The sequence below is a fragment of the Columba livia genome, chromosome 3 (genome assembly GCF_036013475.1).
Source record: "Columba livia isolate bColLiv1 breed racing homer chromosome 3, bColLiv1.pat.W.v2, whole genome shotgun sequence".
NCBI lineage: Eukaryota > Metazoa > Chordata > Aves > Columbiformes > Columbidae > Columba > Columba livia.
The window spans coordinates 22,551,644-22,575,090 of record NC_088604.1 but is presented as its reverse complement, the minus strand read 5'-3'; the positions used below and the strand labels follow the sequence as shown (position 1 = coordinate 22,575,090).

Genomic DNA, 23,447 nt, shown 5'->3' with positions numbered 1-23,447 from the left:
TTTTTGTATGTATTTATTTCAATACAGCATAAATTGGAGTACATAAAAAGCTTTACTTATATATACTTCAAAAATGAAACTGTTAATACATCACTTACACATATAATTCACCTGAATTGTGAACAGTGTCTAAAGCATTGGCATTAGTTAATCTGTTGTAAGTGACGGCATCGACATTGTTATTTCATGATTTCACAAATTTGTCCAAGGTTTATCCACTAAGACTTAAAAGCAAAGCACAAGATCCGTCCAAAAAGTAGCTTATTAAACACCGTGGTTGTTTGAGATGCATTGCAGGTACAAAATGATAAGACTAACAACATAACTGGTAAAAACTCGGGCTGCTTGAGAAATATTTGAAAAAAATTGGTCCTGTAGTTATCACTGGCTCAAGTACCAACTCTGGTTTCCCTCCCCCACTATTTTTTTGTTTCAACTGGATACTAAGTAGGTATTTTTGACTTCTAACTCCTCTCTTCTATCCCTCTGCCCCACACTCCTATTTCTTCCCATGGAGTAATTTCTAAAAGTCAGAGAGGCTCCAGAACAGCCTGCTGATTCCTAACACCAATGGGTTCATTCCAGCAGATCTTACTACAGCATTCAGTAGGTCAAAATGAAGGAAAAGTCTGTGATTCTAGATTCTGAGCGTACAATTTTACTGACCTTGTGCATTAATCTCTGCTATTAGTAGCAGTAACGCTAAAGTCAGAATAGTTCCAGTAATCTACTAAATGTGTAGATCTATTATAAACTTAAATTACCTCAGAGTAGGAGCTGAGGCAGTCAATATACTTAAATAAAAATATACTTTGCTACAATAGTACTCGGGCTCATACTGGTAACAGCTACACAAAGATGTTCTCTTAAATCCAGTGCGAATCTGGTGCATACAATAGTAGCAGACAAAAAAAAGAAATTAATGAAATGCTTGTTCCTACAACTGCTGAATGGTGCTACCAGTTCCCCTTCATGTGCTTTCTGAAGTTTCCCAGAAGCAGTGCCACTGGGATACTATTCTGTCTAAATCTTCTGAGTTTGTTCAAGTAGAAAGCACTACATGTCAGTCCAGACACAAAGCAAATCACCCCAGTACCACTGTTAAGCTTTGTGATAGTGAAGGGTAACACATCTATGGAGCGGTCAATGGAATGGATACCGCAAAGCAGGAAAAGCAACAGGCCACTCATGAATAATGATATGCAGCATACAACACTCTGAGAACCAATCAATCAGCACAGGAGAGTTACAGTTTTCATGTGAATCATTTATTCTTTCACCACTTTAAATTTTAGCAGGTTTTATTTACACTATTTTGGTGGACAAAATTTACATCAGCTATGCACGATTTTATTCACTAATAGGGGATGATTAGCATCCTTCCCATGTTGCTTAACAGTGCCTGTTTTGATCAAATAGGGTTATTTCTTTTGCCAAATTTTCCTTTGATTCAGTTTCCAAGTGTAAACAGAATTTGTACAAATGCCTTTGCTGCAATTCAGATTTCTTTTTACAGAACCAGTCAATAGATGGAAATAGCAAATTTACATCTGTTATTAGTCTTTGCTAAGAAGCCTTGTTTCTTTATTCAAGCAAGGGTTTAGTTTTAGATGCAATGAAGGCTTTAGGCATTTCCATGTTAGGCACTGCAATGCCTCTTCAGCAAGGCATTGCCCTGAGAATCCAAATTCCCTGCTTGGCCTCCCAGTAAAGCATGTGGAGTCTCTCACCTCAGACTGGCAACCCCAAATACAAAGCCTGTCTGGAAAAGCTTTCCACAGAAGAAAACTTGCCCAGGTGCACCGACATGTACTAAATGTATCCTGAATTACCCATCCAGGAGCTGGAGGCTGGAATCTACCCAGAACTCAGTGTGCAGGAACCTGTGTACGTTTTCTGAGGATCTGCATGAGGTTCATCCCAGAAAAAGAGCTGTAAGAGCTGGTCCCGATACTCTTCTCCTAAATAATCACCTAGATTTGAGAACAAACATACACATGAAACGGGAGTCCTTCCTCAGCTTAAGGGAATTCAAGCCTATCTCATCTAGCAGACGACCCTGAAAACGGGAGTACTTTACGGAGAAGGAAGCACAAAAATTATCATCTCCTGCATATTCTATGAAAAGTGGGAGAACTGTGAATCATGGAGAAGAAAAACAGTAGAGAGGTCTATGTCTCTCCAGCTAGCTTCAGATCACTCGGTGACTATGAGGGTTTGAATTTACCTACCTGGATCATTTCTGAGATTTTTAGCCAATTAGTATACAATACAAAATGCATAAATACTTAGAGATCAGAGATTAGCTCCAAGATGTCCTTCAATCCACTGCTAATCAGGTGGTGAGAGATGTGGATTGAATCCTTGCAGGCTAAGAAAGCGAACACATATCTTCACGTTCTCATGCAAATGTAGTAGCCTTCGGGCTATTACATAAAATAGCTCTGTTTTAAAAGCAAAACATATGCAAACACAATCTGACAGCAGCCTGGCCCTTTAGTTTGTACCATAAAAACATATTACACCAGTGGTTTCTGGGTATCATATTATCTAGTCTCAAAGGAGTTTAGGCAGTAGCTGGGTAGGTGCCAACTGCTCAGAGGTGAGCAGTTCTGGAGGGGCGGAGGGGAGCTGCTCAGCACCTCTGCATGTCAAAGGGACAGTGGCTGCTCAGTTTTACTGAAACTGGAGAGTTCTGGTGTGTTGTGGTTTGTTGGTTTTTTTTGTGGGTCTTTTTTTGGTAACTGGGGGAAAAACAACTCTCAGCAAACCTGCCTCAAGCTTAACAGGGAGGAAACAGAGGCCACAGAGTAGGAAATCTGGTTAGAAACATGTCTCTGTTGTCAATCATCAGGCTGTGATTATGCAGTGTACAAAGGAAACAGGTTTGACAGACAGCTACTAATGAACACCAGACTCTGCCCTCACACTGTGCAAACAGTGAAAGCGGGTAAGCACTTGATTCAACCTTTCCTAACAACAGGAGCTAGCAAAATTACAAACCACTGCAGGTTCGTAGAATGCTTGTTACTGTAAAAATTATTTCCAAATGTATTTCTTCATGGTGTACAGCGACAAATGTTGGAAGAAAGGATATGCTTCATTCTTGCCCGGAAGTCTGTAGTATATTTTCACAGCTTAAATCATGGAGACTTCTCAAAACTCATTCAGAAGCATTTTCATGCACTAGCAGGAATGAAAATGCTTAATTAATAGGAATGCAAAAGCTGACTTGATTCCTCACTAGGCTGTACTATAACATCTATACTACATAATATTTTGAACTATGAAATAGTATTGTATTTCAAGGTAAAACAGACATTTCCTTGTGTGCTCCTGGTGACTCTACTAGTTCAAAATCTGGCCTAGCACTTCTGTCTTTAGTTTAAGTATGCACCTAAGTGTCCCACTACACAACTTGAAATATTTTCTACAGTTAACATAAAAATGATGCTGAAGGCAAACACATTGTTTTTCTTTCCTGTGCAAGCTACAATACTGTAATTTCATTTAGAGTCAACGTTTGCAAGGATTCTTGTCTGAGAATTAAGTCCATCATTCAGTGAAAAAAAGCAATTTCTTTGTGAACCCCTAACGAATGTGCCATCTGTGGTAGTAAATTCCACTGCACCAACCTGTACAGGGGCTAAGATAAGTGTCACACTCTGCAGGCCTACAGCTCCTACCCAGGCGATGCTTTAATTAACTCACTAGGGAATAGTCACTTAGCTAAGAACTTTTAGGACTGGACCACTGTTTTCTACAGGATGGCTAATCAGAGCAGCTGTGTTAAAACCCTGTGCAAGACATGGAAAAAATGGAAAAAAAAAAAAAATTTAAGTGAAGGAAAAAAGTATTGATAAACTTCACTATTCCCTTTTGTGAAGATGGTGTCTCTCAGGACAGAGCCTGCTGCCTTCCTTTGGATCTAGCAATAATGTATAAGAATGCTAATGTCCTGTTTAACAGAAACGTCTTAATAAAACATAAAAAGATCTGCTTTCTTTGATGGAAAGTCCCTACGTCTTTCTAAAATATACTAGAGCTTTAAGTATAAACAGTTCCCTTCCACAGTCCATGCCAGTTCCAGGCTGAATTACCAATAGCAAAAACACCAGTTCGTTTTTCAGAAAAGGTTTCTCAGTGATCTACCATAAAGCTAAAACATTTGCCTTGCCTATTGACTTTTTAATATAAAATGTATAAAATAAATGCATGTGCCCTTTTCAATATAGTCTGTCTGTATGGATGGTTTACGCCTTTCCAGTTCTGTGTGACATGACAAAAAGTATGCTCCAGCTTTCCACAGGCAGGAGGAAGCTTTGTACGAAATGGTTTCATCTCGTTAGGAAGCTGCTCCTAAACAGCACTCTCGGGTGGTTCAGAATCCCAATGACAGCATACGCCATCAGCTCGTGCTGCAGTTTACAAGGACTTATTGATTACAGCAGATCGAAATAAATAAAGCAGTCTCTCAATCAAAAGACAGGAAATAACATCATGCTAGTGCACAATATAATCAACATGTGTAGGGCATTCCTATTTTCCACATCCTCCTTTGATGGTCTTGCACCAAGTTGGAAAAGCCTCTTGCCACAGGATACTGAACATACAGTGAAACTTTTAAGCTGTCTGCAGTCAGTTTCAAAGAATTTACATTTAGTTTAGGTTAGTTTTCCTTGACCTGCAGTTAATTAAAGAGCAGATGAAGTACAAAATATTTCCCCCAGCTCTAGTGGCATACACGGTCATGTCAATCAGTTGCAGTCTGAATAGCTTCATTTTTGCTAAATTTAAAATCTCTGATAAAAAAGGTAATAAAACAATGTCTTTTTATACAGAAACCATTGCCTTTTTCAAATAAAGAACATATCAACATTTCATTTCTGCTATAATATGCCGCATTTTAAAAAGGTAACTTGCCTTTTTTTTTTTGTATTCCAAATATGAACATGTGGCACACATTTGTGTTGCCTAAAATTTTAAGAGTCTGGTATATGTTACATTATTCATTGTGGTTCACATTCCTGAGACCACACAGTGCCATGTCTTCCTTAAAACATCTATTGTGCCAGAAAGGCTGTGATGGAGATAATCTTCCTATAGTTTCCTCACACAGTAAATAGTTGGTTTAACATAAAAACAAATGCAGCTAAACTACGTTGTCAGCAGTGTTTACCCCTCGGTATCATCTCAGAAAGAATGAAAACAAATGGCAGAAAATCTCCATCCCAGATTGCAACTATGTGTAAACACACAAGCAACACTCACAGTAATATCCCATCATGACACTGTTGTCAGGATTTTTTTAAAAATCCAGGTGTAAAAAAGTTTTTCTCAGATTGGGAATTGGCACAAATGTAATCCAGAGATTCTCCTTTATAGCAGCTTTTCCTTTCATGTGCTCAGCTTTTCACATAAAGTACAGCAAACACGAGAAGAGTTACAACAGAGTTACAACCTAGTGGCTCCAGCTCAACATCTTGGGAGCAGAGAGGAGGAAAGGAGGAGCCCCTTCTCTCTGCAGACACGCCAGAGAGGGTCATCTCTGTAGTGAGGGGAGTTTGTGGGTATCCCACAGCTGCAACCCAGCTCCACACTCAGGAAGCCAGAGCCAGGCTGGTCACCTCACAGCGGGAAGGAGCCTTCCTGATCCCCAGCTTTGTCCAGTCTCTCAGGCAGGGTGAGCACGAAGGGTAGGAGGAGACCCCTGACATCCAAGGGAGCTTTAAGAAGTTCCCTGTCAAAGGTGCCCTTGAGTCCACCATCTGCTTCCACCTCACCATCCTGGGCTAGGCTGAAGCGGAGGGTGCCGGTCCGGTTGACGCAGTAGATGGTGTTGCCCAAGGGGGCGCAGCGGAAGGGCTGGATGGGGCCACCACTGGGCCGCAGGCTGGCACACTGGCTCCAGCGCTTGGCCACCGTGTTGTACCGGAAAACTTCGACACCACCACCAGTCCCACCGCCTGGGCCCTGCTCCCCACCACGGCCACTGCTCACGTCAAAGCGGTAGATGAAGCTCTTGAAGGCCACCATGTCAGCAGAGCGTCGGCGGCTGCTATTGTAAGGGCACTCCTGCCACTCATCACGCTTGGGGTCATACTTGAGCAGGCGATAGAAGAGGGAGCCTCCCGACACATAGATCTCCCCGTTGCAGGTGGTGGCCTCGTGAGCCACAGCAAAGGCACCCTTTGGCAGGGGTGCCACAGGACTCCAGCGGTCAACCCGTGGGTCGTACCTCTCCACAGTGAACAGGCACTCACCCCCCACGGCGTAGAGGTAACCATCCAGGGCCAGGAGCTTGAGCTGCGAGCGAGGCTGAGTCAGCGGCCGCACCTGGCTCCAGGTGTCGGTGAGGGGGTTGTAGCAGAAGACCTTGTCGGAAAGGCGGGCCCGGGGCTCACTGCCTGCTGGACCCGCTACGATGCCCCCTGCTAGGAAGAGGTAGTTGTGGAGGACACACATGGCGCAGCCCTTGGCGTTGGCCTCCTCGGGCAGGCGCGTCAACACCCTCCACTCACCGCTGGCCTCCTGGTAGCAGTGGATGAGGGCGCCACTCTCCTCCAGTGACACCACAGAGGAGGGACTCTGCGGCCGGCTGCTCTCGCGGCTCTGCGGCCGGCTGCCGCCACCCAGACGCTCAAAGGCATCACTGACCTCAGCCACCAGCAAGCAGGGCCGGCCAGCCTCCATGCGCCGCTGCAGGATGAGGTCCCGCTCAGTGCCACTGAGGCGGCCATAGACGCCGGGCTCCCGCAGCACTTCCAGGTAGTGGTCACTCATGAAGCGGTAGGCGGCCTCCCGCAGCTCCGCCAGCCGCTGCTTCTTGGCCAGGCAGAGAAGCTGGTAGCAGTTATCGAGGCAGAGCTGGGCACGCATGGCCTCAGCGGCACAGTGCAGGGCGCACGGCATCTGGAGGACACGGGCGCCACTCACCACCTCGGCCAGGTTGTCGTGCCGCACTTCGCCCATGCGGGCTGTGTACACGTAGTCGATGAGGAGCCGCAGCGCCCCGTAACTCACCCCCTTCACCTGCAGGACGTCCCGTGAGGCGCGGGCACGAAAGTAGTCACTCTTGGCCGCCAGCACAGACTTGTGCGCCCGGATGCGACGCCCCGACACCTCGATCACCAGGTCGGGCTCCTCCGCCGGCCGCTCCCGCGTCCCCACCGCCTCCTCGTCCTCCTCCGGCTGGCAGGCGGCGTTGTTGATCTCCCACTGGCTCTGCACCACCCGGCCGCCGGCGGCGGGCGGCTGCGGCTCGGCAGCGCTGGCGCTGAAGCAGAGGGAGGAGCTGAAGCCGCAGGGGGCGGCCGGGGTGGGCGGTGGCGGCGGCGGGGGGGCGCCGGGCCCGGCCCCGCTCTCCTCCTCCTCGGCCGCGCCGCTGCCCTCCATGGAGCCGCGCTAGCTGCGTCGGCGGGCTGCCGCGCCCGTGCGGAGGGCTCTGGGCCGCAGCGGAAAGGCCATCACCTGCGGAGGAGACCGGAGAGCTCTCAGCTTCCCGCGGCCGGGCCTGCTCCCCCTTGCCGGCTTCCCTCCCGCTTCTGCTGCTCGGAGCCGCCGCTCCCCAAGGCGGGGCCGCCTCTGGTTCCGGGGCTAAACCCGCGCTTCTCCTTTCCCCGCACGACCCATCCTGCGGCTCTGCCGCCTCCCGCTGCCCGGGGCTGACTGCCCGAAAAACTGACCGCTTGCTGGTGGGGGGAGGATCGCCCCGAGGAGCACCTCAGTACCCTAAAAATCAATTCTGGTTTTCCTGTTGCGATGCAAAAATTTTAAGCAGTTTGCATGCACAGCGTCCTTTCCATGACATGTGGTCCCTACACTGTGCTGGGCAATGACGAAAAACGTCCTTGAAGGCCAGACACTGGGCAGTGCTGTAATAGTTCTATTCACCTTGTGCAGCTACTTCAGTGGAAGGCAGCGGTCGCCATCTATTCTGGAAGGAGGTTCCCCACTAGCCAAGTTTCCCTTTACATGACCTTTGTGAAGGTTCCTTCATATCACTGCTCCACATGTGCGTTCCCCCTGTTGAAAAGAAAGTGTAAAAAGCTGAGGAGTTTAAAAACTGATATATTCTCAGTTCACTCAGGAGCTTGGGATTACTAGAGTTATGCTTCCTGTAACAGGATATCTACAGTATTCTAAAGTGACCAGGGGTATAATAGATTCTAATTGTTTACAAAACACATCAAAGGACTTTTTTTTGCTGTTATGACAAAAGCAATCTGTCATGTACCTAACAGCATTAGCAAGATGTAAATCAGAATTCATAGGGACTGGGTCATGCCTGAAGGATTTATGACTTCTTTTAATAAAAAGGAGAAGCGAGCAAAAATCACCATAGATAATTAGAACATGAAGTTTCTTCTGGGAAAATAGCAGGCTGCAGGGCACAGCTGTAAGTAGGTTAGTCCCTGTCAGCACAATCATCACCCAGCAGCATCTTCATTTCACAAATGTAGTTTTTAGAATTCAACAAAGTGCAGTTTGCCTCATGTTTGTTTATGAATTTCCCAGGCTCAGTTTAAGTACTGATGAATGATGCATGAAAATTGTCCAAAAGTACTTGATTTCATTTAATAAGTATTTGCAGCTCTGATTCTATTTTTAAGGAGGTTATTAATTTCCACTAAAATTTCCATTGGCAGGTTTTTCCCAGTCTCCAAGGAACACTCGTTTCTCTGCAGAATATGCCTTGTGACCTCCTTTCAGCAGAGATGATTTATTTATCCTATTAAATTAATATTAGGATAATCTAACTTTTTGATGCTTTTTTCATGAAAGCATAATTGGTAGGTGACATTGTCTGAAAACTCCTGACACAGATGTGAAACCTAGAAGCCCATACTTGCGCAAGCAAGCTTCACCTAAATGATAGTATCAGTCTTCTCTTACAGGTTTTTATTTTGTGCACTTGGTCTCTGAAGGACTTTCTACTACATTTGGTCACATTCAGTTAGACAAAGAATCAATACTGAGGTTTGATTTCTGGATATTTGAGCCCTTAAGACCATAACCAGGTTTCAAGAACACTTGAAAACTCCTTACTAGGAAGAGCAGATTTCAGAAACTTTGCATTTCTCATCTGGGTGTTCAAAAATCTGGCACTTAGGAACTTTACTACGACATTTTATGAACTTTGGATAGCCTTAGTGGCAAATTTCCTGAGGTCCAGACCCAAACTCAGTAGGTTAAATTTTAGTGACTTTTCTGCAGCTTTAACTAGACAAGGAGAAATGCAGTGGTCTGTGTGTTCACTTGGTGTGTCTGTGGAAGATACACTAATTCATTAATAATTTAAATAGAGCAACATCCCTGTCGATGTCATTTTGTTTTTCAGTGAGTCTTCATGGTACTGAATTTACTATGTAACCATTTTTATTCCCATTTATTATGGTGTAGACATTGAGATTAGTTTACTTTCTGCTCCAGGCCTTCCAGAGCCCTGATGATCAGCTTTGTTTGAGGGCAGCTACTGCAATTGACACTGGTGAAATGACAAAGGTCAAATGGAGATGGTTAGAAAAACACCTAGAATATCAAGCTCTGATGTACTGCTATATTAAGAAAATTGCTACCAGCATAATATAATTTGTAACATAAGTACATAACTGAAACATTTTGTGTCTCCTCTGCACTTTCTTGGGCTGAGTGCCCCAATACTCAACTCATCTTGCTACAGTTCTGGATAGCTTGACCTTCTCAATCACAAACATTCAAAGGATGCTGATGTACTTTCCCACATTGTTTTCAATATTATGATCCAGACACACCCCACTTCTGAGAGCACTTCTCCTACTTATTTTCCACCTCTACAAGAAGAAATTAGTAGCTGAAGATAGTTTCAAGCTCTCAGTCTACTGCTTGATTTTGCAAGTGAAACTATAAAGGAAGAATGAAAGAGAATGCTACCAAAAATAAAAGGTGTAGGTGACTAAATGTGAGAAGTCAGAAACAGTAACTGTAATACCAATAATATCTCTGTATGTTGAAAGGTATTTCCTGCATCATGTCTCAAAGGAAAATCACAAATTAGAATATTCACAGTTGTTAAAAACACCATGCAGAAAAAGCAATCTTCTCAACTTTCTCGGGTAATGAAAATAAAAAGGGTGAGAGTGTCCCCAATCACACCTTTTCCCATTTTCAGATATCTTCTTGGCTTATCAGTTTGGTTTGAAACAGAAATGTTATTGAGAAAGAAGTCCATCATAGTCCTAACAAAGACCTGTCTTACACTTCTCTTGAGGAATTACAAGGAGGAAGAAGGACTGATGGTACAGCTTGCTAATGGCAAGCAGCAGAATTTAGCAGAAAATTGTCTCCTGGTATATTTAAAGCTAACTACCAAAAATATGTTGAAAATCATGCTGAGCATGAGGAAGATTTGAATCAGTATCTCATGCCATTTAGGCAACAAGAAACTCTACAGGGAAGCTGAAGGCTTAGAAAAGCTAAAAGAGGGTTTGGAGGACTTTGTCAATGACAGCAATGGCTGCTCTAGCAGTGTCAGGACCTTTGTCTAGCTGAAAACAAAGTATAGGAATTACACAAAGATGAAGCTGAAAAAACAATTCAGAGAAGTTGTGGAACCTTCCCATTATTGAGCAACACAACCGATCTGAGTTAAAAGGTCACAGACTTAGTATAAAACAGGAAGAAGCTGAAAGGGACTGATGGAAATAAAATACTGAACTCCTTCTTCATTCCTTTTTTTATCTACTGTGATCAAAGAGTTGTTTTGCTGTTCTTGTGACACAGAACATTCAGAAAATACAGAATCGCAGATATACTTGCTAGCCGTGCTGATTCAAAAGGATCTGAGCTCCTAGCAATCTCCTTTGGCTTAAAACAAACTTGGGTTTAGTACTTCTTTCAAAACTCGCAAACAGGATAGGTACTGGAAAAGGAAGCAAGCTGTTTGGAGTACATGGCATCTGTGGACTGATGTCACCTTTTATCCTGGGGACTTTTAAGCCAGAAGCTGAATTACTTGGACTGAAACTGTTTTCATTATCATGGGTTTGGTCTAGGGATGATGTAATGTTAATGGACAGAGGAACTGCCAACAAACATGAACTGTATTTACAGACTTGGCAATGACACGCTTACAATATCCTGGATGTGTGCCCCCAACCTCAGATACTGTGACACCATGCTCAAGCAACAGCACAAACAAGAAGCTGTAGCTTTTTCTGACAGAGGAACTGTAATAAAGAGCTGCAGGTAAGGTTTCCTGGCACTGTATTCATTTGGCAGTTCTGATAAAATCCAATTAAATGCTTGTTCTTCATTGTTCTCTATGTTTCTGTGTGCAGTGCCAATAACCTTTGACCTGAACCCTGTCCTCTAGCAAGACCCACTTTCTCTGGGGAATATGCACATGTGGGAGGAACTGGGTTACTGCTCTCCAGTTCACAAATGGAAACTGCTCTGGCTCAGTCCCAGGGTAAATAAAAGCAGTGCTTTCCCTATCATAAGCAACTCTAATTTACATAAGCAGGCTATCCTCCCCAAGAGACAGTACACCAGTTCAGAACTGACAGAATGCCGGTCTGCTCCACTTTAGTCCAGGAAATGTTTCTGTAAAAACTTGTACTGCCAAATTTTACCCCAGCACAGAATTCCCTCGGGATAGGGGCGTCATCTGATTGAGATGATTAAGGAGTCCAAAGAGGCAAGATCATCAAAAGAGAGCAAACATCCTTTGTATTTATTTTAAAAACTAAAAGATGACTGTTAAAAGTAGAACAGGGCAGTACTATCACGCAGAGTGAAGACATCCAGTTCAGCCCACGAGAGGGCAAAATCTTCTGGAAGGCAGAGCCAAGTGCAGAGAGGTTTGCGTATTTATAAAAATGATCTGTTGCACACCTGCTTATTGAGTAGATCTGTGAAATTTAGGTTAAATAAAGGTCTCTTCCTAGCTGGAGAAACATCTGGAGCATAAAGAGAGATGCCACTTGCATCCTGTTACAGATTCAAACTCTAAATCGTAACTGCTTGATTAAGCTCCTGCTTGTAAGACAAAAATAATTGTCTTTTAATGGCCCACGTCAAGAAATATTGCAGGAAGGATGCACTTTTTCTTTCCCTTTTTTTTAAATTAGAGGTGCTCAAAATTGGGGTTACAACAATGACGTGCCTTGCCTACTGGATATATGCGTTTTGTAGTATTGCATCCATGCTCAAGTTACCTATGCAGCTTCCTTGTGACCTTTCAAGGTGCTGTCATTTTCTCACAACATGTAATGGAGGTATGAATACTTTAATCTCATAACTGCAAAATTTTCATACAACTATAATGGAAAATAAACATTTAAGAAATGCAGCTTCTGATTACAGACCACACAAGAAACATGTGGGCAGCAGTTCCTCATCAGGAACTCAGAGGAAGAAAAGGCTGTGTGTATCTGGGCGGAGGGGAAGAGAGAAAGGAAGTAAGTCATAATAAAAATATTACTGAAATCCTGATGAAATCGATATTATAGCTAGAAAAATCTAAACTAAAAATATACAAGTTCTAAACAGTTGTTATGAGCCAGAGAAAAGGCTTCCTAACAGTGATACCCATAGAGACAAACGTTCACTGAAAAGGAAACTATCTTTTTGAGTTCCTGCCAGTTTCGACTCTTCAGAAGAAGTCAGGGAGGAGCAGTGTCTCTCAGGAGTTCTCACACCAAAAGGAAATAACACACTCACAAAAGCAAAATGTAACAAAGCTTAAGTGCAAGTCCTTTCTAATAGCTCTTAGAATAAAGGAAGTCTGGAAAAAAAAAAAAAAACAACAAAAAAAAACACACACACACAAAAACACAATAAAAACACAAACAAACAAAACCCAACAAAACAAACAAACAAACCAAAAAAATGCAGTCAGAAAGGAGGGGGAGGAGACTGAGGCATGACCTCATCAATGTTTACAGATATATAAAGGGTGAGTGTCACGAGGATGGAGCCAGGCTCTTCTCAGTGACAACCAATGATAAGACAAGGGGCAATGGGTTCAAACTGGAACACAAAAGGTTCCACTTAAATTTGAGAAGAAACTTCTTCCCAGTGAGGGTGACAGACACTGGAACAGGCTGCCCAGGGGGGTTGTGGAGTCTCCTACTATGGAGGCATTCAAGACCTGCCTGGATGCCTTCCTGTGTAACCTCATCTAGGTGTTCCTGCTCCGGCAGGGGGATTGGACTAGATGATCTTTTGAGGTCCCTTCCAATCCCTGACATTCTGTGATTCTGTTTGGGTGATTGCAATACCTCTGGGGAAAACTTCAGGGCTGATGTGATGTCTTCATCACTAATGCAGCACAGATCAGGAGATAATGGCACAGCAATACCACACTGAATGTAACAAAACTTTTTATTGAGAATTGCTGCTACTTCTAGAAATGGCCTTGTGATTACAGTTCTAGACATAAGGTGAGAGCATGTGGTTGTGTCTGTGATAAACTGAAGTCTGGTTATTTTCATCATATCTGGACACAGCTAACACTACATTAGATGAACAGCTGTACCTAACACACCAGCATAGTGCTAGAGCTGAAAGGGGGAATGCAGTCCTTGAATGTGTATACTGGGAAATAAGGAGTAACAGTAGGGAGAAGGTTACTTTTCATCTATAGCATTGATAGGTTTGCAATGGAACATGATGGATGGATGGATGGATGGATGGACGGACATTCCAGGCTTTACATTTTGAAAGTAGTATTTAAAAATCTGTGAGGACAGAGAAAATACCAAATTACTGAAGAGCTGTAGAAAAACACTCCAGTGAGAGACTCGCAACAGCACTCTGCAACCAGACACAAGCTTACTCTGTGTGCACACAGCACACACCTGTCTCGAGCCAGCTTCCAAGCAAAGAGGTGATGCCTGGCTTAGGCACCACCTCACAGCCACGCTTCCATGGCTTTGGAGGGATGGTGGCTTGTGCCAGTAGCTTGGAGAACAGGTAGAGCCAGCCTGAGAAGTGCAGTGCTGACACTTCTTCAGGGCTTGGTATGTTTGCTCTGTGACTTGATGACTGTGCATAAGCGTGGGCACATGAAAATTCTGCATACTGATGGCCACCTTAGGCTGGTGGAGAAAGCCCTATACAAACCAAGGGGTGGAAGCATAAACAAAGCAAAATATTTACACTACTGAAAAAAAAATAAATACTACCACAGCATATTGTGGATACTGAAAGTTTACATGAATTGATGGGGAAAGCGAAGAAGGAGCTCAAAGAAGGGAAATCTGTTGAAGGTGACCAAATACATACTAAACACTAAAACAGTGTCCAGCTTAGGAGTTTCCTGAGCTGAAAAATGGCCAAAATATTAATATTCAAAGATGAAGTAGTATCCTATGGGGAAATACATACTTTTACCCTGGTATGTTTTTTTCAATACTGGATTATGGTCCATGTGTGAGGCAGGATGCTGGGCTAGGTGGACGTTTGATCTGACATTGGAAGACCATTATCCTGATGTGACGAAGGAGATCAGGAGCATGTGCCTTGCTGGAAGGCACTTGCAAGTCCAGGAGGAACAAAACTTGACAGGAGCAGACTAGCTGATCTAGTGATCCTTTCTAACCTTAAATTCTGTAAATTACCATGCACCGGGAGCACTGATATCAAGCAAAGCATCAGCTTGTGATGATTTAAAGCCTCATTTGAGTGTTAGTGGGGCGAACTGCTGCAATGCTGATTGCAGAAATGCTTTTCATCATTTGGCAGTGTTGTCAACAAATAAATAATTGCAAACATGTTCGAAGTCTCTGAGAACACTTTGGCAATGTTGGTACTAATACACAAGGAAGAGAATATCCAGAGAAGACAAATAAGCAAACCAGCAGATTTCTTCAGATAGATTTTTCTAAATAAAATAAGAGTCAGGCTTGGTTTTGCATTCCAGAAGAGCACTGGATCTCCATTAATGTACTGTATTATTACAACACCCGTGCTATATATTGCATTTAATACAGAAGATGGGCCAATATATTTTCAGGAGATTAAATTCCTTGCTTAAGATAAAACTAGGTTTTGCTTTTAATATCATTATGGAAAGGACATACAGATTAAAGAACTCAAAACACCAGAAAACTGCCAAAGTATCTCACCATTGTGCTTGAGAAAGACAGAATTTGAGAAGTAACAATGGACTTCAAAGGAAAGCCAACTGAGTCCCATTCTTCTCAGACTTATGCCTAGGAATAGAAAGGAAAACTTCTAGAGAAGAGAAAAATGAAAACACTTCTTTTTCCAGATAAATTCTAAATCAGGTACTTAAGGGGAAAAAAAGCCCCACTTTTAAAGACTGAATAGGCTTACTGATTTCTTAATGAATTAAGCAAGCGAAGGGCAGAGGCCCTTCAGATACATTGTGAATGGCATTCTTCTCATTTTTGGAAATCATATATTGTTTCTTTGCCCAGATACATTTTTCAGTCTTAAGGTTTATAGTCACTCTAGCCACAGCTAAAAATTACACTACATCTAGTTAGATTTACAAAATAGTTTCTGCAGACATTATCTCTACACAGACTTTGGACTGGATTCAAAGACAGAGGGACTTGCCACAATGCTAAACATGGCAAAGGCTGATTTTGAGGGTAGTTTTATCTGGCAGATGGCAATGCAGCAGAGATCTAAGTCCTAAGACGGCCAGATCAGAGAGAGAAAAAAAAAAAACCCAAAAGCTCCTGCATGACAGCCCTCATCTGAAAGGAGGAAAAGAATTAACTTTCACAGACTTCTCTCTGCCATGGCAGAAGTGCTGCTGGTGGAGTTTGCTGTTGGGCCTATGACTGTGAACTATGAGGTGACTCATGGGAGTCTGACTTCTTTATTATTTCATGGAAACCAGGCCAAGGTGGAGAGAAATGGGGCAGGCCCGAGGCCAATATTCCTACCCAGAACTGATCTGTGGGTGGGATGCACCTCCCAGTTCTCCTGCAAGGGCAGAGATGAAGGTTGTGTATCTGAGCTGTACAGTGTTGCTGATCTACCTGTAAGCAGCTCCTGGAATGGAACCTGGAACGTATGGACAGGTTCTGTACCCATATGCATCATGTGGGTCACTAGATGCCACCTGATTAGGATCCTCTGAAACCAGCATAAGAGCTACTAAGGGCTAGCCAGTAGAAAAATACCCAAGACCGGTGGTGAAGTGCTTAACTTGTGCTATCAAGAGGTGTTAGTTCTTGTTGTGGGTGCCTCAGCCCAGAATCCTCTCCAAAATAAACCTAAACTATTTTAAAAGGTAACACTACTGACTGTTGCTGCTACTTTTACTTTATCTACAATGGCTAGAGCTCTGACTAAGCCCCATGGGAAACTTGCCAGTGCTCCTCCCTTTGCCTGACAAGATTAAAACTCCCAAATGTCAACTGAGTGCCCAAATCATCAAGACTATGAGAGCAGGGTTTACTCTCCTTCAGACTAAAGCTGTACTACTTTTCACTGAAACAATAAAAAATATTACTGAGGGAGAGAAAGAAGAATCTGGTTTTCTGTGCCAATGAAAGGGAACTTTCTGTCCTTCTTCCCACTGCCTTTGGTGGGGCAGGGCTCACTTACACTGCCTGGAGATCCAAGCCACCACGGCTTGTGCTAAGATTGAAAAACGCTTTTGCCGATCTCAAAGCAGAAACATATGCTAGAGTCATAGGTACTTTTGTGGCAACACTTTACTGTCAGAAATACCTGTACACTGTCAATGCAGATTTCACGTAGCAATGAGAATGCTTTTAACAGCAACTATGTGACTGAGGGCTTAACAAAATAGGAGGCTACCCCATGTGGTCATCAGAACCAAACAGGGGAAGAAGAGAAAATTGAGTGTAATGCATGCTGTTATCATTACTAGAAGGTAACAGTTTTTTATTATTCTGAGACAGAAATGAAATAGGTTTCTATTAAAATACTCTTATTTCCATGGCCTGACACTTTCTGTATTGGATGCATAACATTTTTTTACTATAATGTGAATTTCATATGCTAAGCCTGGGTATTCAGGCAAAGCCTTTCTGCCTGCACTGATTTTTCTGACTATACTCAGCTTTTACATTAATTATTTAGTGCAAACAATTCAATATCTCTCTCAATATGTTTTTTTCCATTTAACAGTGCAGATAGGCAACAGTTAAGATGCCTGAACTTAAGGGACAGAAAAGACTGTCTGGTTATCTAATCTTTTTCCAGCAAGAACAGGCCAAAGAATTTTACTCCTGTACCAAGCCAATAACTTCTGGCTGAATTAAATCCAAGCATTTTTCTGCTCAAATCATTTGTCTTACATCGATATGGTTTCTCTGTTTTGGCCAACGACCTTGATGGAAAATCAGGTGTCAAATGGATCATCTCGGATACCTTGAAGAAATATCCATGCTGCTTTTCACTTTGGACTTCACTTCTTTATCTTCTACACTTCTATATCTGCTGACTTGGCAGCATTCTGTTTTCCCAAAATGATCCGTACTCTTTCTGACGAGACATACAAACTGGCAGCATAATCGTGAAGGGTGATGATACCTCAGGTGATGATACCTCAGCTACCTCAGGACTGTCCCACCTGCTTTTGGACTTTCCGACATAGAGAAGAAGTAAAGATTTTACTATGACTTAATAAACTATGATTCAAACATGTCCTTTTTTAAGTGCTACAGGATAAAGGCTTGTTAATAACATGCAGTTAAATTTGCATCATGTGTGACAGTCACAGTGCTATTCTTGCATTTGTTGTGTAGTAATTGGGCAGAGCTGGACAGTGTCAGGATCTGGAGTAAGAAGTAAGACCTTCAAATCATGATGTGTGGCAGAGAGGTGTTTGGCTTTATAGTTTGGATTGGGAGGTGTGAGAAGAGGCACAGATTCAGGGGTCCTGGTTTGTGGTCCTTGACCATTTTCAGATTTTGATAGTTCACTCATAGGATTAAAGTTTGGCTGCTTCTGACTAGGGAGAGATTTTAGATACACACCAACAACATCTCAAATCAGATATTGAAGCTTTTCAGCCACTCACCTATGAAAAGATCCCTCATTTTGGGGTGCAATAGAACTATTTATTTCCCCATAAGGCTGCAAAATGTCTCAGCAGGGATACTGTCCAGGCATTGAGCTAACAATCTAATAGATCCTTGCAACACTGTTGCCCATCACAAAGGCCTTTTCGTCCTCTGTCACAGAGAATGAGTGATACAGACCTCATCCCGACCAACGAGAAGCAGCAGCATGGAATTTTATCATATGAAGGCACATGAAGAGTCTTTGCCCTCCTTTTCCTATTTTACAGCGTAAAACTTCTTGGGACACATGGTACTAACTCCAAAGCTCACAAAGCAATACACTCAAACGACACTGACTTTACCTTATCTGCATCTGCTGTGAAAACAAAACTCCTTCACTTCTGTTAAACCAGAAATACGCTGTCAGTGTATTGCCCATTTCCATGGCTTCAGAGAGACAAGGCTTGTGCTAGTAGCCTGCAGCTGGAAACTTCCACCTAAGCTTCACAGAGCTTTTTGATAAGGCCAGAGTCTGACATCACTTTAAATCCCACCCCATTAACTTCACGAGCATCTGGATTTCCTACACTGTACATACAAATGTGTATAGTAGCTTTTTTTGAACTGCAGCAATGCGGGGAGCTGCAGTAAAGGAGAGATAAAAGAAAGCTACAGGATAAGAGGGGAGCTCTCCCATGAAGAGATTTCTCTTTGACTGACGGAATCAGAACATTTGTTGTTCGCGTGTCATTCCTGTAGCAAAGTGTTGGCTTCTCGGTCTTACTGTCTAACACTTTAAAATATGGGTCACAGAAATAATAGTTTATCTCCACAGCTTAGGGCCTGTTCTTCCAATCTGCTTACAAAAGAGGGAGAGAGGAAACAGAACTGCTTCCAAGGAAAAAAAAAAAAAGTTACTGCAGATCTCTGACAGGTTAATAGTCTGAAAATGATTCAGAAGTCCAGGAACCTTCCAGCAGCTGGGGATCCACATGCAAAACTTACTCTGCTCCTTAAATAGTCCTGGAGGAACCAGTGTCCAGAAAAACAACAAACAGCTTGTGCTAATCTGTGAATGTGTACGTGTAAAATAACTTCAATTCTATTAATTAATGCAAATTGTGTTGTGACAGACAACATAACAGCATGGAAGCTGCTTGTCCAACTTATGTGGATTTGTATGGAAAGGTTGCAGTTTCTGGCGTGTTTCCGAGTGAATTAAAAAAGGCTGTCAACCTGTCTGTTTTAGCTAGAGGCACAGCAATGGCAGTTCATGAAACATTGCACCTGAAAAGCATTTATGTGACACATCTTTCTTCTCCCTCTGACACACAGTGCAAAATCTGGAGAACTACTGGATTTTTTCAGCTTGTTTTGCATTAAATAAACTGATTTAACCGATCATGAATGCCTGCCATCCTCACTGATGAGGTATAGGAAACTGAAAAGTACCAAGTGTGCAGCACAAAACAAAGGACATACCCAACTCTTTTTCTGCATTAACACTCAATCACCCATATACAATACTGACCCAGTCTCGTAATTCTTTCAAAGCCAAAACTGCCTGTTAGCATCTAAGGAGCATTTTAGGATGAGGACAGAGAAAGGCTACAGAATTGTCAGCGCTGTCTAAGGAAAGCAAGGTGTAGGGGGGTGGCAATCCAGCAGAAAGTTACAGGCAGATTTAAATGTTCCGGTCATAGGACCAGCCCCCCTCACAATGCAAACATCTATGTACATAAATTAAGTGTTTGCTTAACTAACTGCAGGAGGAAGGCAAAATCTCTACCCATTCACTGTATTGCCACCTGGTTACAAGTGCTGGCAGAAGGAAGGAGGCAGGAGTGTAGAGCCCAGGCTGGGGAAGGAGCAGGGTCCCTTCTCGTTCAGTGACAGCTCAGTCACAGATCAGCTCAAATCCTGAACTGCTACAACGTAATTCTTCTTCAATGAAAAGAACTAATCATGCCCGTTCTCTGACAAAACAACACTGAGACCAAGAATGAAGCAGAAAGAACGGATAATGACAATTCCATTGAAAAGTAAAATAGCAGACATAAAAATGTCATGTCCCAAGAAGGCTAATGAGATCATACACAATTAAAATTAGCACATTTTTCAAATGGTTATTTCCAAGGATGTGAAGTGGCATAAAATGACTTCTCAGCTTCTTTTCACAGGAAAGAAACAGCCTCCTAACCACAATGCTGCAGAATCTCAGTAGGGATAAACAGCAAAATCCCTGCAAAATCCATACATGATCTCACAAGACACATTAAAAAAAAAAAAAAAAGTTTCATTCTACTTTAAAATAAATTGCAGGATTTCCTTTCATGTTTTATTATACCCTTCTTTAGCAGCCAGCTGCCCTTAATATCCTCTTGCAACAGGATCCTACAGGATGCTGAAACCCCCAGTAAGTAGGATCTGGATCCAGTCATCTAACCACATCACTGTCTCTACGGTAACCTAGGCCAGCCCTAAATACTATAATCCTGCTTTACTATAGTAAAGCCAGTTAATGGCTTTCATTGAGTGTTCCTGCCAAATAATGGTGCTCTAATATTTATTGACATTTCAAATCTGTCCACCTATTTGGACTATGTGTTACACTGAAAAGTGATGCAAGCAAAGCATTCCTAGAAGAAAGGAAGCTATTAAGGATTTCAGTCTTTCAATATTACCAAGGCACAGTCCTGCAAACTCCAGCTCCTAAGAGTTTTACCACTGACTTCAGTGCCACTGCTGCCAGGAGCTGGGGCAGACAAGGGACCAGTCCTGTCTCATTGGCAGGTTCCCATCAGACAGTGCCATTAGCACTGGGTGACCAGAGGATCCCACTGGCATGCACTGGGTGTCCTAATTAAAGAGTGAATAAATGCTGTGTGATGGGCTCTGGGAAGAGGAGAATCCAGAACAGGCAGGATGGGCCAGAGAGTTAACCCAGGGAGCAAATTATTCTTTGTCAGTACTAGTGACAATTTAATTATTATTTTCCATCAACAGTCCATTTAATTCCTTTTTGGGAGACAGATGGTTAAGTCTCTGAAAAACAGAGGAGATCTTTAGCTCCTCAGATCATATAGAAGATCGTTCTATTTTATTGCTATTCTATCTTTTTATTGCCCTACTTTTTTCTATTTTTTTTTTTGTTCTAGTATTCTATTGTTCAATTTAGTTGCTGTGGAAAAGCTTTACAGAATATTATTCCTAAAATGTTTTGTTGTTTTGTTTTTTTTTTTTTTTTTCCTTGATGAGCAAAAAAAAATTGGAAAATTGGCTATAGGATTTAATACTGGCATTTTCTGCACTACATGTAAGTTTGGGAGCCGTTTTTTTATTGCTTTAAAGGACCAGACATAAAAACATACCAGCTCCGGACAAATGAAATTCAGTAGGACTTTTCCTCAGACATCAGCACCTCCCACCCTGCAAAGCCCAGTGCGTGCACCCAGGGCTTGCACCACTACCTGCTTTTAGTAGGATGGGGAAGAATTACCATAAAGAATTCACAGCGGAAGGCAATCTGCTGCTGCTGCTACACATCCCTAAAAGTCGGTGTAAACAGTCATTTAGATTTTTAATAGGTCAGCAGCATTAAAAAAAAAAAAAAACAAAAAAAAAAAAACCAAACCGCAGGCATCGGGTTTGGCTCCTCTGCGACATATGGAGAATGGTCAGGGGGATGTGCCCGGCCTCCCTCCTGCCCAGGGGAGCTGGATTAAGGGGGACTAAGGGAAGAGAAAAGCTCTATTAAACCCGACGGTGCTCCTGCCCCCCCAACACACGGCTCCCGTGGCTCCGCGTCGCGATCGGCTGATACCGGCATCAATCCTCCCCGGCGGCTCGGCGGCGGAGGTCCAGGGGCGGGTGGGCACGTCCCGGGCACTGGCCCCGGCCCCGGGAGGGATGTGCCCGGCTGGGCGCCGCGCTGCCTCCCCGCTGTCCTCCCCGCTTACCTTTCGGCGGCAGCCGGCGAGGCCCGCGCCGCTCTAGGGAAGCTCCCTCCGCCCCGCCTCGCTGCCGGCGGCACAGCGGCCCCGCCGCCCTGCCCACAGGAGCGGGAGCCAGCGTGGGGAGGCCGGGAAAGAGAAGCGGGGGGTGGGGGGAGCGGTGAGGCGATGCCAGGCGACGCAAATGGCTGAAGCGCGGGGGCCGGGCTGGCGGAGGGGGCCGGGCGGCCGCTGTGCGGGGGGGACGCGGGTCCGCGCTCAGCCCCTTTGTTCGCCTGACACACTCACGCACGGAGGGGCGGGGGAACACACAGACCTGTTGCTTGCGGCGGCTCCGGTGAGGGGCAGCCGCTGAGGCGGGAAGCGGGGACGCCGCTCCGAGCTGGGTGTTCGCGCTCCCCCGTTGCGGTGGGACGGGCGGGGGAGGCGGTGGAACGGCACCACCTGCCCGCGCTGAGAAACCCCCTCCTGGCGGCGCCGGGCGGGGAAACAGCGGGTCCTCAGCTCCGGGCGGGGTGCGGGGAGCCGTCCCTGAGGTAACTGGGGCTGCGGCGCCGCCGCTCACCTGCGTAAGCAGGGTCGGTGGGGTTTGCTGAAGCTGCTGCCGGCCCCGGCGAGGCGGCCTGGGTAGATCCGGCGCCTTGAATGCAGCCCCTGACCGACCACGGCCTCCCGGGGCTGGCCCGGGCGAGCTGCGGGGAGCGGCCGGAGCCGCTGGGTTACTCGGGGTTTCTGCCGGCTGAGAAACAAGCAGGCAGAGGCCAGGTGGTTTCTGTTGGACTGCAGTTTGGGTCTGGTCCCATTTTGTCCTGCTTTTCAAAGCTGAGACTCATCAGAATTCCCAGAATTAGACCTGTTTCCCAGTTTCCAGAAAAAAAAAGCTCACGTTGCTTTAGTTGTACCCTGGGTCAGCTGCTGATGCAGTCCGTGGTAGTTACCCAGCTCACTCCCACCACAGGCTGCATCTGACACACCGAGACAGCAGATAGTGACACCAGACTGTCCAGGCCTTTCCAAACCATCATTGGTGCCTGGATATATCATATTGCCATTGCAAAGTGTAGTTTCCTATGATGCTGCTGTCTCAAAACACCATCATCTGCTGCTTTTCGCTTTCCCTTCTTTCCACTGACTCCAGGGTCCTGTCAGACTGGTTCTCCTGCAGCTGCCCAGCCAGTGGCTCCTGGCCCTTTGGGACGGTCCTGAGCAGACTTGCAAAGCTACTCCTGTCTAATATTAACTTGACTATTAATTCCTTCTGTGCTGGCAGTGTAAACTATTGCAGCTGTATGTTCTGCCAGCTTTGTGGTGGTGACGGTTAAACGTGGTTTGGTGTCTTCTCATTCACTTTGTCCCATTGCTCCTAGTTTTTGACTGGTTTTCCTAAAACTCTTCTGTGTTGAGTTAGCCCTTAATGCACTGGAGTGCTTGCGTGCAGTGCTGGGTAAGTGTAACCACTTGAAGCCCTTGGCTCCACTCATGTTGTGTACTTACTTAA

At 44.2% G+C, this 23,447-nt stretch overlaps 1 protein-coding gene across 6 annotated transcripts; it reads right to left on the bottom strand.

Annotated features, from left to right (window-relative positions):
* Window positions 1-22,560, bottom strand: KBTBD11 (kelch repeat and BTB domain containing 11). 6 transcript variants are annotated; one of them, XM_065056050.1, is made up of 4 exons: window positions 21,956-22,193; window positions 15,111-15,197; window positions 7,894-8,025; window positions 1-7,470 (listed from the first exon to the last, which is right to left on the bottom strand). In XM_065056050.1, exon 4 carries the CDS (start codon window positions 7,393-7,395, stop codon window positions 5,629-5,631), a length of 1,767 nt encoding a protein of 588 aa, XP_064912122.1. In that variant the 5' UTR covers window positions 7,396-7,470; window positions 7,894-8,025; window positions 15,111-15,197; window positions 21,956-22,193; the 3' UTR covers window positions 1-5,628. The 6 variants fall into 6 exon arrangements, with proteins under 6 accessions (XP_064912122.1, XP_064912123.1, XP_064912120.1 ...); XM_065056051.1 differs by lacking the exons at window positions 15,111-15,197; window positions 21,956-22,193 and adding an exon at window positions 22,266-22,560; XM_065056048.1 differs by lacking the exon at window positions 15,111-15,197.
* Between the last annotated feature and the right edge of the window lie 887 nt (window positions 22,561-23,447).